The sequence below is a fragment of the Chenopodium album genome, chromosome 21 (assembly GCF_948465745.1).
Source record: "Chenopodium album chromosome 21, dcCheAlbu1.1, whole genome shotgun sequence".
Lineage (NCBI taxonomy): Eukaryota > Viridiplantae > Streptophyta > Magnoliopsida > Caryophyllales > Amaranthaceae > Chenopodium > Chenopodium album.
The window spans coordinates 18,875,614-18,891,829 of NC_137854.1; the positions used below are offsets into that span (position 1 = coordinate 18,875,614).

Genomic DNA, 16,216 nt, shown 5'->3' on the forward strand with positions numbered 1-16,216 from the left:
ATATATATATATATATATATATATATATATATATATATATATATATATATATATATAAAAGCTCAAAAAATAAATTTACTACTACTTAATTAACTCTTAGATGAAGTCCGTTAAAAGGGCCTACAAGTCCACATGTCACCTTAGTATTGGTCTAAAAGTTTAAATCATTTTTTTTTTTAAAAAAAAAAACTTTCCCAACCTCTCTAACAACCCCCTTCCCCTCCACCTTCTTTTTTGGTAGTCCCTTCCCCTCCGTTTGTGGTAGCCCCCGCGTTTAAAAAAAAAAAAAAAATATGCTGCATAAATCATTTGATTTCAATTTACTCCATTTCAATTGACTATTGTTATTAATAAATCTCACTTTTAAAACTAGTTCTAAATACAATACTTACATGACATAACCACCCCCACCCACACACCTCTCTTCTATTTTTCTCTGACCAAATTTCTTCTTATTTTAAATTGATCTGCTATGAAATTGGTCAGATAAATAGGCAATAAAGTCTTGAAACAAGGTAAACTAAATATAGCCTAGGTAAAATCAAGTTGGTACATCTTTAGCTAAACTTTCAATGGAAACAAAAAAGAGATTGATTAGATGATCAATAATAGCTATGAAGATGCAATTAAACACCTAAGTTTTCCAGAAGCCGACATTTTTACAGTTAAACCATAGAGCTGAGCAACACAGAAAGGTTGCAAAGTTGCATTAATTTGACAGTTAATCCTCATCTGTCTCCTCATCGTCATCCTCGTTATTTTCCCGGTACCTCAATCCATCTTCACCATTATCACGATCTTCTTCTGTTTCTTCACTGTCTTCTTCCTCATACATGTCCCCTTTAATTGGCCAAGGTTTTTTAATCATACTCACGTTAGCAGGAGAAATACCAGAGCTTTTACGCTGTGTCATCTTTGATGGCGGTAATTTTATGTTTGGCTTAGGTCTACTCTGTTTCAAATTCTTTACAGTTGAGCGTTTGTAGGCATAAGCATCTTGGTCACTGGCTTCATCCATCTCATTATCAACATTGTTAGGCTGTGGAGTCTTAGCATTTTCTTCTGCATAGTGGCCAGGATGTTCTCTCCTCAAATGGAGGTTCAACTTATACTCGTGAATGTAGGCCTTATCGCATCCTTCATAAGGGCAAGTAAAAGGCCTGTCAGAGGATGCAGAATATGCTGCACTAGCAGGCTTGGGAGTTTTTACAGGTTTCTCCACGGGCGGGGTGTATTTTACGACTTCAGCTGAATTCTGAAATCACCACAACATGAAAAATGTAAATCAACAGGAGTAAAACATAGTATAAGTCCCATCCTTCATACAATACATCTTAAATACACAAGGTTTATCTAAAACCAGAGGGGCAAACAAAAAATTGGATCCAAAGAGTGTAGGAGTTGCAGTCTGTTTAGTTTGTCCAATGTCAGCAACTCAAGTAGGCAAAAACATATTGTATCCAAAAACACCAGATTCATTTCCAAGGTTTGCATAAGAATTCTTTGCAATATCAAATAAAATTTTCAATCAAATAGTATAAAAAAGAGAAACCTTCAAATACTTTAGACTACATTGAACTAAACCCATCAACTGTTTATTAAGCTCCTTCAGTCCAGATTCATACAAAGGAAAATCAAAAATTACAATCCCATGTACTGCCTTACAGGTCACTTACTGAGAAAATTTTAATCTATCCACATATAAAAAAACATTATTATACTCCCTGAATATTTAGAGTAATACTTTCTATAGTGGCCTTTGTTTAAGGAAATCTTCTATTGCTTTTTTATCATCTCTCTCCCCTATCATGGTCCCTAGATCCCTACTCTTTACTATTTTTTTTTTTTAATATTATGTCCTATCGGACCTATTCATTTTTATCCACCGACTTTATCCTTGATATACATTTTATTTCCATGACAACCCCCCCCCCCCTCCCCAATTATTATTTTATTGATATTAAAAACCAAAAAAAAAAACATAAAAAAAAGGAATATTTGGTTTTAATAATTCCAACTTTGACCCATTTACTATTAATAATCCCAACTTTAAATTATTATTTTAATCCGAACTTTATAGGGTGCTTGCTTTGATTGGTCCCAGCCAATTATAACAGGTTGATAGACATGTGTCATCATGTGAGTGTTCAAACAAATTTTTAAAAAATTATAAAAGAAAAAAAAGAAAACTAAAAGATTAAAAAATGAAAAAAAAAAAAAAAAAAAAGGTCTGCCCACGCCACCCTCCTCCACACCATGCCACCCTCCAGCAGCCCCACTCCACACCACTCACCACCGCAGAACCCTCTCTCCCATCCACTAAAACCGCTCCCCTCCCAAGAACCACCCCGATTCCCACCCCAATTCAATGGCTGGTTTCTGCATTTTCGCTAAAATCAATCGGCGATCAACACTAGCATTTCACTAAAGCCGATTTCATAGACGCCGAATCATGTTTCCACAATCCTTGAATTTCGAGATCGGAACGATAAAGAATTCGGTGTTTTTGGTGGTTGAAAAGTTGATAATACGGGAATGATGAGATCGATTTTGAGGATGTTATGGACTCGCCGGTGTATGTTGCAGTGGGATTGTGGTGGCGGTTTCAGTGGGTGGGAGAGGGGGTTCTGCAGTGGTGGGGTTGTGGAGTGGGTCTGTCGGAAGGTTGAGTGAGGGTTGTGGGAAGGTTGGCTGCCGGAAGGTTGGGTAGTGGTGATGGTGACATGGTGTCGTGGGGGGTTAAGGTAGGCTGTTTTTCTTTCTTTTCATTTTTTTACTAATTAAACAGTGACACATTTCCATCAAACCCAAAAACAAAATAATTTACCTTTTTAACAGGCTATCGATCACTTGGGAGTTGGGACCAACAAAAGCAAACACCATATAAAAGTTCGGATTATTAAATAATAATCCAAAGTTTGATAACATAAAGATTAATAGCCACTATCACTGTTTTGTTTTGTTTTTGTTTTTTTTTTTTTTTTTTTTTAATTTTAAAAAAGCCACTATCACTACCCCCACCACTCCACCAGTCCAACACCCCCCAGAAAAAGAACTAAATAGAAAATTATATTTGGAAGGAGAAGATATTATTAATGCATATAAAAACTGCTTCAGAGGTTAAGTAGTACTGTATAGAAAAACTGAGATCATTCTTGACATTGCCGCCCAAGGCAGCTGATTAGTATTGATGCTTGTAAACTAGAATACACAAACACTTCACCCAGCAGTTGTGTCCATGTAGGACACGGTGTTGGACACCAACACGCGTTGAACACAAGACAGTACGTCTCGGACACACCGAAAAACCACGTCTGAAATTTTATCATATATTAGGACACTTCGTCATTTATATGTTTGGACACTTCGTCATTTATATGTTCGGACACTTCGACACGGATTGTGTCTTACTAGATACTGATATTTGGACCATCACCTAGTGATTCACGCCATGATTCCAGAGGTGTTTTTAAACAAGATCTATCACCCAAGTAAACAATCTTTTCAAAATAAGAGAGTTTTTGTCGGCTAGAAGGCTTCTTTTGAGTGTTAAAACGTTTAAAGCATGGTTCTGAAGCTTAAAAGAGATAGTTTTGTGATCCTTTAATGGTTTTTGCCACCTCAAGTGTCTAATCTAATTATTTACCACCCAGAAATTAGTATTTGGGAGATTAATCACAGTTCTTTAGATTTACATATTTTTGTACAAATTACTAGGTATATCAGTAGTAGCAATTTCGTTTTTGTTTCCTAAATTGAAAACACAGGAAAAGTATCATGCATAGTATATTATACAAAATTTAAAGCCATAAGCTAAAAGATGAATGATAAATTGATAATGGCTATTTCGCGGTGTGATTGATCAAAGTGAAATGGCTGAAGTTTTATGGTGTTGCTATCACATGATCCACTGAGGGATAAAGTAATTTTACTAGCTTCTTTATGGGCTCAGGCAGCTGGAGCTTTCTAAGCTACTCTATAGGAGCCATACAAGGGATTAGGTAAACTTATATGTTGCCGATTATTGTTTGTGCAGTATAAATAAAACATATTTTGAGTAACAATGTTTCTCATATTTAATATTTGAAACTTTGAATTCTTAGAATGAGCTTTCGTTCTTAGCTTATCCCACTGACTTCCTACCTTATCAATCAAAATCTTAGACCAAATGCAGTATATAGGTAAAAAAATAAAGATTCTAAAAGAATACATTCATATTTTAAATTGAGAGTAGAGGAAAGATGCCTGATGCAATGGTGAAACTTAAACATGGTAACAAAGGCTCACTACTCCAAGTTGTTGCTTTAGTACTGAAAATATATAAACAACAGAAAAATATGCATCTAAGATGTATTGGCCCAATACTAAAGCTTTGAGTTACAACTATTATGTCAAGAGGTCAAAACCCTCGGTTCCCGTAATACTTATTTTGGACTCGGCAGCAATGAAACTTATCAAGGAATTGGACCATAAAAATAGGAGCCAAATATTCAAAAAGCATAGATTGACATAAAGCTACAGAAAAATAATAATAATGATAAAAGAAAGATATAATGCACAAAGCACGGACCTTTTCATGGTGAGATGCAATATGATTTTTAAGTTTATATTCATGCGCATATCGCTTCCCGCAGTCAGAATATGGACAGATGTGATAATTTTCTTGGGAATGCGTTTTCATATGGGATCTCAAATTGAAATCCAAGGAAAAAGCCTGCACATGTATACCATAGATGAGTAAGAAATTGAGTATAAAAAAGATTCAAGTAAAATAAACAGAATTACAAGAAAAACACAGAAGCATGCTTTGACTTCAATAACACAAAGAAAACATGTTTGATGCAGGACATGAAACCCAGGTTGATTCAATTACATGCGATCCAGGAGACCAAACTGTGAACAGTTTATCCACAAGGAAATGAAATTGTGAAGCACACTATAGCACAAACTGCTCAGGTTTTTGTAACTGGTGTATCAACTTCAAACTAATCAGGTTAAAGAATGAATCAATGTTTGAGGGCTCAACAGTTTGATAGCACAGGGTGGAGATAATCAACTTATTTGAAATCCATAATTCAAACTTTCTGTTATTGTAAGAAAACTGTTAATAGAATAAATTTCAATTTGAATCAACTCATCAAGGCAGCCTGCTAAGCCTAAAGGAAAAAATTTTGAGTTCCTGGTAGTAATAAGAGAAAACATACAAATAACAATAGTTTATTAAGACTGTTTTATACAACTACCTTTACAGTGTAGTCTCACTTGCATACAAATTTTTTTTCAAAGAAAAATGCTCCCAAATTTTGATATTTATAATACATTAAAAAAAAAAAAACACACATTTTGTAGAGTAAGCGTATCTCATTTTAACTCAGAGAATATTAACATTACAAGATACATGTAAAAGTTGTTTAAGGAAAGTCATTATGGTGGAATCAGCCTGTTTTCTTATTCCTGGGAAGTCTAACACTCTCTCTTTAACAGCAGATAGAACACCTTAGGAAACCCTAAGAAAGGATGGTTATCCATAGCTTAATTTGAAAAGCATATTAGCCCTTAGCATGGAAAGTTGGTATTTCACATCAAGAAAGAAAAAAAGAAAAAGAAGTTGGTGCTTCAGTACTGTTCTTCTAAATTCATATCCGGAGATGCTTGTGCTAGTGAATGTCTTGTCTAAACACTATTAAAAGAGCAAAAGCATAAAGCAAGAAAATCAGAGAAAGACAGAGCCACAATGATGAAGAGGAAGATAAATAATCTTACTAGAGTTAGTTAAAAGATAGATAGTTTACCTTACCACATCCCTCATGGGGACATACGAAATCTCTTTCACCGGTATGAATAAGAAAGTGTCTCTTTAACTTTGAACTATCCAAAAATTTCTGCAGTATAAAAGCAGACAGTTGTTTATATTACTATACATAGATGTGAAATAAACTATGAGAAAAAATAAATGGAAACAATGCTTTAGACCAAAACTAAAGCACAATTTAGAGTATATGACTAGATTTGCAGCACATCAGAATATCGAGTGCATCTCAGCACATAGCTGCTATGCATTTACAAAGCACATAGGAGGGTAGAAATGTAAATTTTGGCAAGCTTCCGGAAAAAAGTTGACTCTATAGTGGTACATTGTAATGTACCATTATATACCATTATGCACGTATATTGTATAATGTACCATTAAAGTATAAGTTGTCTTAATATTTTTTTGTGTACTATTATGCACTAGGAAGCTCGGACTCGGGTGCGGGTGTCGGACTCGGGTATGGGTCCAAGTGTCAGACTCGAAATATTATAAAACTAAGGATCCGCGGACACGTTTTAAAAGAGTCTAAATTTTGAATTTGGACTCGGGGACACGGCAATTTAAAAAATACAGAGTTTAAGGTAAGTAAAATTAGGTCAAAGTAGATTGTTTACAAAAAATAAAAAGGTCAAAGTACAAGTATAGTGTACAGTATAGCTGTAAAAAAAAAGAAAAACAGTAAAAAAAACAAAAGAAATACAGTAAATAAATCACGTGAGTCTCCCACCCACCCCCACACTAACTTACTATTTCAATTTTCAAGACTACCTACCCCACCACTCCCATTAAAAAAATAAATAAAAGAAATCAGAAATGGCAGTTGAATGGTCGAAGACTCAAAGAACCAGTTTTCCGTCGCCGGCAAAGAAATCCGGCAAGTTCTTGGTGTCGGAGTGCTCGTTTTTCACTTTCGATCAAAAACCCTAAGGTTTAGGCTCTTGGTTTGGTGAATCTGTCCTCCTATTTTAGATCTAGGGTTCACAATTGACGAGTCCACTTTTTCACGCAAGGATCCGACCCAGATTTCATGTCCGCACCCGGGTCGCGTCGTGTCGACACCGGTACGGCTGGGTGTTTGGCCGAGTCCGAGCTTCGCAGATTATGCATGCAGTGGTACTTTTTACCATCCTATAGGTTAAATATTTTCCCCAAAAATACTTACCACCAGTCACCTATTATGCATGTAGTGGTACATTTTTCTATCCTATATTTGCTAACAAATAGCAGCTATGTACAAAGGGTAAACCCATAATATCAACACTAGTCACATAGGTTTAGCCAATTAATGGCATGCCTAAGTTGGGATCAATTGACAACCATTAGCAAGTACCTCCTCTGTTCTATTATACTATAAAATCTATACTATAGCAACTTATTTCTTCTTAATGGCGGTAAAATTATTTTTTAAAGTAATTTGTCCGTTTACCTTGTCCAATTTATTTCTTAAATTGCGTGCCAAAGTGGTGTGTTACAAGTAAATAAAACAAAAGAAGTATTAATTTTCCTAATTGTTTTTACACCTGACAATGCCTAAGATTCTATACTCATGTCGCTTTATGATATTAGCTCTTAACATATTTCACAAACATTTTGTAAAGGTGCAAGTACAAAGATGAGAAACAAGGTGTAAAAGCAAAACATAAGTATGATAGTATCTTTTAAAAAAAAAAAAATTGCCTTTTATAGATTGCTTTTTTAAAGATTCATTCCTCAAATTGGTAAAACAAAAAAAAAAAACGCCAAATAATCAAAAACCAATGCACAAATTATGCTTCATAGCTACACAAGTGTTTTCAAGTTCTTTTTTTTTTCCCCCACAATAGTTTTGACAAGTTAGAACTTAAATCATCTATAGAGCAATAGGAAATTGAAATTAAGTACCTATTTCTAGTCATACTACAAATTTAGAATTTACCTTAGCAAGATTATCTCATGATCAGGGCTTAATAAAATAATAATAAAAAAGGACCCAAATTGAGACACAATGCCATAAAGGAATTCTTGTAAAACAAGGGCCAAAACAAAAGTATAACCTTTCCACAGCCCTCATAGTGACAAACATATTGCCTCTCTCCATGGATGTGAGAGTGTTTTCTCAAAGCCCCAGCATCAATAAAAGTCTTTCCACAACCTTCATAGCTACAAAGGAAAAGAACCTCTGTTGTTGGTTCAGGTTCTGGTTCTGGTGCCTCTGGTTCTTTTGCCTTCTCTTTCAAAGCCTTCAAGGCATCCTCTGAAAAAACAAAATGAACGGGTATGAGATTTAAGAAGTTGGACAAATATTTGACACAGCTACAATAATACATAAGGATGATGTCAGGCATGAGGTGCTAAAAAGCCAGAGAGAAAAAAATGGACCGAATCAAACCAAACCAAAGAGATCCAATACGACCTCCAAATCGAGAAATATAATTTTCCGGTCCCTAGTTCGGTCTTGTCCAAAACCCTTTAATAACCGGTCTTGGACCAATTTTAAATTGGGCATAAAAACCTCTAGATTTTACTTTTATCTTCAAATATGTCGGGAAAATTTACATATTACAAGTTATTTTGTACTACGCATTAGACTTTCGAAAAAGGCATTAATTAATCCGTTTTCTTTTTTTTATTTTTCCACATTACTATAGAAATATTGTAAAATATAGAAAAAAATTCTAAAAATTGGACCGGTAAGGCTATTGGACCAGATTAATCAATCTGGTCTACAAGTCTCAACTTTTAAATTATCAGCCGTCGGTTTGGCCCGGTCTTTGATCAATGAACAACCCTACTAGTAATCAAGTGAAGAAATATAATATTCCAGTCAATCTGGCAGTAAATAAATATGTAGCAAATGAGAACAGACAAAATCCTTTTTAGCACTTTAATCAGCACAGTATTCTTGAAAGCAAGATTAACATCACCTACAATCTGCTAACTTCAGATTGAAAGCATGAACAAAAGAAATGCATGATAATTTTAATACAAGGGGATCCCAACTATTCTAACGTGATTATTTTTCTGGCGTTGAACACAACATCTTTAGTTCAATTGCAAAAACTATCAGTATCTGTGTTGTTCCCCCAAACACCAACCCCTGCCTTATTTAAAGGGTGGAAAAAGGAAAAAGTCACTAACAAGAAACAAACATTTGGGGAGCCAGGATAGGACTTCTTTACCATAGTAATGTTTGTCACTAGATATTCTTGTATCTTAAACCATCCATCTGATTATTATATTACTGTTATAATTATAAGAATACCTCAGACTCGTACGTACAAGTGACTTCATTTCGATCAAAAATATTTTAAGAGGCAATGGGAAGAGGTAAAGAGCTGCATATGCTTAAAGTGCGGAAAAGCGAGCAAGTTAACCTGTAATCCATTTTAGAAGATAGCATTTCCCTCCAGTAGCCACAACATCTTGAGGAACCCTACAAAAAGCCATCAGCTTATCAGAAACAATTGATAAATTAAGTAAATAAGGAAATTTGCAAAAAAAAAAAAAATCCAAAATATCTAACAATATGTAAATGCATGCCAGTGTTCTCATGTTCTGAATTGTGTTAGGTTAAAACACAAGCGAGGCACAGCACCAGTGATAGATATGTGAGCAACTGAGCATATCAAAAGTGATATCATAAGCTCTTGAGCATATTGGTGAGGACTATAAGAAGGCTGATTGTGGGGAACAAAACCCAATAAGGCCAAGCAAGATCTCCCGGCACAAGTGTTCAAGTAAAAGGTACCATTGGCCAAATAACCACCTTTTTCATGTTAACACCCTAGCCCTTCAAGATCCACCTCACACATTTCTCACAAGTAGCAATGATTTTCAGGTGCAGATTAAAGGAACTTATGTCTAATATGTTTAGTTTTTATTTTAGAAGAGAGGACGAGAAGGGGAAAAATGACCATTGACCACTGAGATAAATAAATATCGACAAACAAATAGCAAAAATATTGCCCTTATCTATTTAATGCAGGTGAGGCAAATCCTAGAATTCACAGAGATGCTGATTAGAGGAAGGGAAGAAAGAGGTACAGAGTTGCCCAATAGAAAGAAATGGTAATTGTCAAAGAGTATGGAAGATCCAGTTGACAAGAGATCATTGTGATATCGAGGAACAGTGCAGGAGAGGTCAAGAGACAATCAAGTTTTCATTAAGGATGATAATGATAGCTACCATGGATTTTATTTATTAGGTACACATGCTTAATTGGAAAAAACACCGAATAAAGTCAAATATCCACAAAGCTACTCCAAATTTCAGAAGGCAGAAGCTACGTGCATTATTTGATGTCTCACAAAATTTCCTGTCCCCTTCCATACAGCAGCAATGATCTCATTTATGATAACATGCCCATTCATGATAATATATACTCCTATACAAAGTATTTCTCAATTTATCCACCTTGAACTCCCTCATTTCTTAACATAACATCTGTCTTACAACATTGACAATTGAAGAACTAAAGGTTACAGAATGTTATTATACAGTCAATTTGTTATTCTTCAGCTACATACCTTAGAATCAGGAACGTACATAAACCCTATTTCTTTGAGTATTACTATATCTCCCCAAAAAGTAGCACAACGTAATACTATATTTTGTTCTCAACTGATACTTCACAAGTACCAAAGTCTATCTAACCATCTAATACCACCGTAATTGCTGTGATAAAGCACAACAAGCAGATGATAATCTAGTCATAAAATGAGTGCAAATAGAGCATTAAGCATCTATCATGGTTTACTTAATTTTCTCTATGCACAACATTAATTCATTATGTTCATATCAAGCATAACATGCTGTCCAATGTCGTATATTATATATTCCTCGAACCTCATATTCACACAGCATCTTGTACCATAATTACTTCAAGTTTGACGCCCTTAGATAATTTTCGACTTCCACTATAGATACCCAAACATAACAGTTATCAAATATCACAATAACCAATGATCATAATAATGAATAACCAAGTGCAATTCCATCAATGTAAGGAATTTGCGCAAATTCCAAACTCATTTCTCCCACAAACTAGCATCAATTACCAAAATCAGCAGTATCAAACCAATGAACACCCATCAAAGACTATTTTAAATCACAATCACAAGTAATAAAAACCACGATTTTTCATGTATTAATCAACTGAACCCATATCAAATTCCACCAAAAAATCAACTGAACCCATATCAAATTCCACCAAAAAAAAAAATGATTTCTTTACAAATTAATAAAGATAAAAATTGCAAACAGCAGAAATTAAAAGGGTAACAATCAATTGGGAAAAAAAATATGCAAAGTGGAAAAGAAAGAGAATTACCATTCTTTAACCCATTTCAAAGCTGGTGTTTTGGATTTTACAATTGGTCGTCTGTCGAACAAACTATACGACATCTGAGTCTCCATCAATTAATCTGTATCACTCCGAATTTGAATTTGATGATCTTCAGAAAATTGGGGATTGCAATTGAAGAATTAAAGAGTAAAATTAGGTTTAGGGTTTGAAGGAGAGAGAAAATCAAGAACAATGGCGGTTTTATGCCATACCAAAAAGGCAAAAACCATAACAATTACTTGTAGGAGTTTCGTACCCCATAACTTGTTGTTTTGAGCTTTTTTTTTGTTAAAAAAAAGGGGAAAAAAAATTAGGGATAATAAAATAGAAAAACGACCACAGTGGGAGTCGAACCGACGACCTTCTGATCCGAAGTCAGACGCGCTAATCCACTGCGCTATGCGGTCTTGTTTGTTAAAGTGTGGTATATTATTATTGACTTTACCAAATTCTTGTATTCCATAGTAAAATTTATCTTGATTTTCTGTCAAAAAAAAAAGGAAAAAAAAAAAATTTATCTCAAGTCTCTTTTATTAATATCTATCTATCTATCTATCTATAACTTTATACTAAAGGCGAAACCAGGAATGACACATGTCATTTCCTGGTTAAAAAATTTCCCTCCAAAAGTTTTTTTTTATTTTTTTGGCCAAAGCTTCTTTAAGAAGTTTTTAATACAAACTATACAATAATAATTCACTTCCTATTTGATAAGTATATCTTATTTATATATGCAACAATAGTGTCTTCAAAAAAAAAATGCAATAATAGTTTTCTATCTATAACTTTATAATGTAATTCATAGTTATTTTTATTAGTCGTGCATATATTATTCTCTCTGTTTTCTTTAGGGTGATAACGTTTTTAATTTTTTTTTTTTTTGGTAATTACAGAATTTTCATCCTATAATATTTTGCAATTAGGTATAATTTTTTTATAATTAAATAGCAGTCTTAAACCAATGATAATTATTAAAAATTATCGTGCATGGCACGGGACTTAATCTAGTTTTTTACTAAAATGTATCCATGCTAATGCATGGGATATATGTATGTTTAGAAAAAAAAATTAGTATAAGTGGATGTTAAGATTTTTTTTTTTCTAAAAGGAATTTTTTTTAAAAAAAGTTAATTTTTTTTTTTTACAACAGCAAAAGAGGTTTAACAAACTAAGTAACAAAGCTAGAAAGGGTGGTCCTGCATTCGTTCGCAACCAAGTGTGCCTTGTGTACCCGGTCCCTACTCACCTTCCAAATGACGTAAGATAGTTAATTGCTAGCCTCCCTCTGTATATCACGGATAATAGTCCACCAGACGTCGATGTCTGGGTCTTGACGATTTCTTAGGAAGTTTACCAAAATAGTAGAATATGTGCACATTACAATCCTTTACCAGTTTTTAGAGGAAGCCCATCTTATTGCTAATAGGCAAGCCAAGGCTTCTACATGAATGGTTGAGGCTACCCTACAGCAGTCTCCGCCACCTTCCTGAAACTCATCGAAATCATCCTAAAGCACCCATCCTATCCCTGCATTTCCCGTATTTTTCTGCCATGACCCGTCTATAAGGATTGTAACCCTTTGAGAACATACCCAATTGATTCGGAGATGGAAGTTCTCTTTTCCTAATGAAGCATAGTCGAAGCCTTGAGGTCTCGTCCCTACATCATTGATTACACTTTTATTCAGTTTTAGTGTGAATATTGTTTCTTGGATTTAATTACAGTTGAATATTGATGTCAACGCCAAAACTTCTTGCTTAGTTGCAGGTTCTTGGCCATGGAATTCGAGAGCATCTTCGAAGATTTCTTCTTCAATGGTCTCGATAGGAGCTATGAGGCTAGATGGATCCACTTGATTTTCTTCGTCGGAAATAGCCAAAGAATCCGACAGCGGTGCGGTGTTGATACTTGGCTTCTTGCTTGCAGGGGGCAATGGGAGCTTGTAACTATCGATCAAGTCTTGAATAGCCTCTTTTAGCCTCCAACAATTTTCCGTAGGATGACCCCTACCTTGGTGATATTTGCAATGTGCATTTGGGTTCTAGCTAGCCGTTCTCCTTTCGACAGGTGGGTCCCCAAATGGTCCAATGGGAGTTATAAGACCTTTTGCATGTAAGCGGTCAAATGCGGTGTCATAACTCATACCAATAGGGGTATAGTTCTTCCTAAATGGTTTCTTTTGTCCCTGATTGTTATTCATTGCCAGAACTTCATTTAGATTAAAGGTGCTAACATTGTTTGAATGGGTGGATTTGGATGAAGAAGGATTGTCGTTCTTCTTATTTTTCCAGCCACTATTTGAGTTATTATTAGCAGCTTTTTGTTTAGCGAGGTCATCTTCAATATTAATTCCAATATCATAGACGGCCTTAAAGGTATTTAAATTGCTTTGGTACCTAAGGTGTTTAGAATATTTTTCTTGGAGGTTCTTAATGAACATCCTGACAGATTCTTTCTCACTAGGTACTTCAACCATTTTTGCAGTAGTTTCCCTCCATTTATTAAAGAAGGAGGTGAAACCTTCATTTTCTTTTTGCTTTAGCATTTCTAGCTCTCTATGATCGGTTTCAATTTGTATATTGCATTTATACCTTTCAATGAAAGCACTTACAATAGATTCCCAACTAGGGGTCTTTTTTTTGTCAAGTGAAAAGTACCACTGTTGACATACAGCTTCTAAAGATAATGAAAATACAGAGTGAAATGCTTTTCTATCTATCCCCTTAATGTTCATTACAGTTTCAAAAGCTCTTAAATGAAAATAAGGGTTATCCATAGCTTTAAATTTAGGGATGTCATTGGGATTGAACTTTTGTGGGAGAAGGTCCTTATCCACCGAGACCCCTTGGGAGATAATCTCTTGGAATCTAAAGTCGTTGGACAGCTTGCCCAAGCTTTCCTGGATTAGGTCCATTTGTTTCTGTTTTTCAGGATTACTTATTTGCAGCGATAGGTTTTGTAACATCTCAGCCAAGTTGGCTACCTGTCCCTTGACCTCATTAAGTTCTTCTTGACTAACCATTGCCTTCTTAGCTTTCCTTTTCCTACCAATTGGTTTGTTAAAAAGTAAGACTTGAACAAAAGTGTTGTCCTTGATTAAACGCCCTTCTTTTCTTGTCCACGCGCTGTAAGTTAAACCATATTTGTTTTAATACTTGACTTTATGGTTTAAAAATTAAAAAAAGAATAGGCAAAAATGGGGTATATATTTTAAGGGAAAATTAATGAAGTTTTAAAATTGGAGGATTAATATCCGACTTACCCCCTTAAAAAAAATGACGGAATACACGCATTCAAGACTCTCTAGACATGGTCATAATGTGACAAACATGTTATGTGTGTGCTTTATGTGTGTGTGTGAGTGACATGCTTTGACTCTTAGTGTATGACCATTGGACTTTAAGTGCCTAAACTCAATTAAAGACTTAAACATGGTTTGAACCATTAATAAACTGATAAACTGATTAGTAGACTGTGAATTAGACTCATCGCGATGACTCGAGCAAGAAAACTGGATTGTCGCTAAAACAACAGGACTGTCGCCACTGTTTAGAGCCTGTCGCCAGACGACAAAATTGTCGCCAGGCGACAGACACTAAACTGCAACGCCACAGTCCAAATTCCTGTGCCATTGCTGGAACATTAATCTGGACTGTTTCCAGTAATTTTACTCTAAATGGACAAGCCTAAAGTCGTACTAAGTCGAATTGATTAATTTATTAGCCTTTAATTAATTCAAAATTAATTAATTAGACAAAGTCCTTTTAGTCATTAGTCAATTTATTTAGTCTTTAACACAAGTCAAACAAACGGTTAACACATATATAATATATACAAGCAAGGGTGCACAAGTAGTTCACATAGCCACAATGAGTTTGCAACCTATCCATGACTCTAGTTCTCTAAAGTTTGAGGATATGGGTTAAGTCAAAAAGGTCCATGGTTATGAATCCATATGCATTGCACACAAGCCTACCGGGAGGGTTGGAGCGAATGAACAGGATTCCGCGAGTTCGTGATGAAATCGAACTCGACTCCATGGTTTGGTGGATTCACAAACTTTGCACGTACCCAAATTTGAACTTTGCACATGATAGTGGGATATTCCATTAGGCAGGTGAAGCAGGAACCCCCAGAGGGTTATTTCCATATGTAGAACACATATGGGTTCAGAAAAGTGAGAAAAGGACTCAATCAATAAGCAAAATCAAGCCAACAATGCTAGAAATGGTCAAAGCAAGAAGGCAGACCCCTGGCTCGGTATTGGAAGAACTTGGCGCCAGACTACAGGGACTGTCGCTGCAAAAAAGCTCCTGTCGCCAAGCGACAGAACTGTCGCCAGGCGACAGAAACTTTTTACGGGCGACAAGCCCTGTTTTCTAGACGCTAGTTCCTACATGCCTTGGCAAGTTTCTGTGTTCTTCGAATTTTCCAGATTTCGCACCATCTTTTCGATTCTAGTCATGAAAGATATTTCTCAAATTTCCTACGTGTAAAATTCCTATGGATTGACTCATGGGGTGCTCCCATGAGGACCTTTTAATGCATATGACAATAATGTTAATCAAATCATGCACATGAAATACTTAGAATTTTTCGAGTCTCATCCGCTCATTTTAAACAATTGCCAAAATTAAATAAATTTTAGGAATATAAATAGAAATCCTCCCCAGTGGAGTCGCCAAAAACTGTAGGGAATATTTCAAGCATTATGATAACCCCAAACTTGAACCCCACTGTGATCATACACTAAAGTACGGTGGCGTTTCAAAGGGAAAGAAAAGAGAGCAAAAGAGTCGCCATCAAGTTTTAGGAACTTGTAAACCTAAAAGACAATCCAAAAGGACCATCAACTCCATAAGGTCTTGAACCAAACAGGGTCCGGGGATGAGGGTACGAATCCAATCTACAAAAGAAAGGACCCACTTTATAAAATAGGCCTCTACTTTGTTCTGCTTGTATTCATGTGCGCTTTTCGAATAACATACAAACATTATATTAAACCTATCCTGTTTATCTATGTTGGTTGAATATTAATGCACAAATAAGACTATTATTGGCGATCACTTGTATTAAAATC

The 16,216-nt window shown here is 35.2% G+C and overlaps 1 protein-coding gene and 1 non-coding gene across 2 annotated transcripts; both read right to left on the reverse strand.

The window, feature by feature from the left end:
- Nucleotides 1-505: 505 nt before the first annotated feature.
- Nucleotides 506-11,395, reverse strand: LOC145601610 (zinc finger transcription factor YY1-like). The gene is made up of 6 exons (XM_081657657.1): nt 11,122-11,395; nt 9,166-9,224; nt 7,846-8,045; nt 5,793-5,882; nt 4,571-4,714; nt 506-1,255 (listed from the first exon to the last, which is right to left on the reverse strand). Exons 1-6 carry the CDS (start codon nt 11,205-11,207, stop codon nt 722-724), a joined length of 1,113 nt encoding a protein of 370 aa, XP_081513783.1. The 5' UTR covers nt 11,208-11,395; the 3' UTR covers nt 506-721.
- A 74-nt stretch (nt 11,396-11,469) lies between these two features.
- TRNAR-UCG (transfer RNA arginine (anticodon UCG)) lies at nt 11,470-11,543 on the reverse strand. Its single transcript has one exon. It is a non-coding gene; the product is annotated as a tRNA-Arg (tRNA).
- Between the last annotated feature and the right edge of the window lie 4,673 nt (nt 11,544-16,216).

Excerpts from the sequence above, each read along its gene's own strand:
- LOC145601610 (XM_081657657.1), bottom strand. The coding sequence starts at position 11,207 with ATGGAGACTCAGATGTCGTATAGTTTGTTCGACAGACGACCAATTGTA. Across the intron at positions 9,225-11,121 it reads TTGAAATGGGTTAAAGAATG|GGTTCCTCAAGATGTTGTGG; the intron begins GTAATTCTCTTT and ends GGCTTTTTGTAG. Across the intron at positions 8,046-9,165 it reads TCTTCTAAAATGGATTACAG|AGGATGCCTTGAAGGCTTTG; the intron begins GTTAACTTGCTC and ends TTGTTTTTTCAG.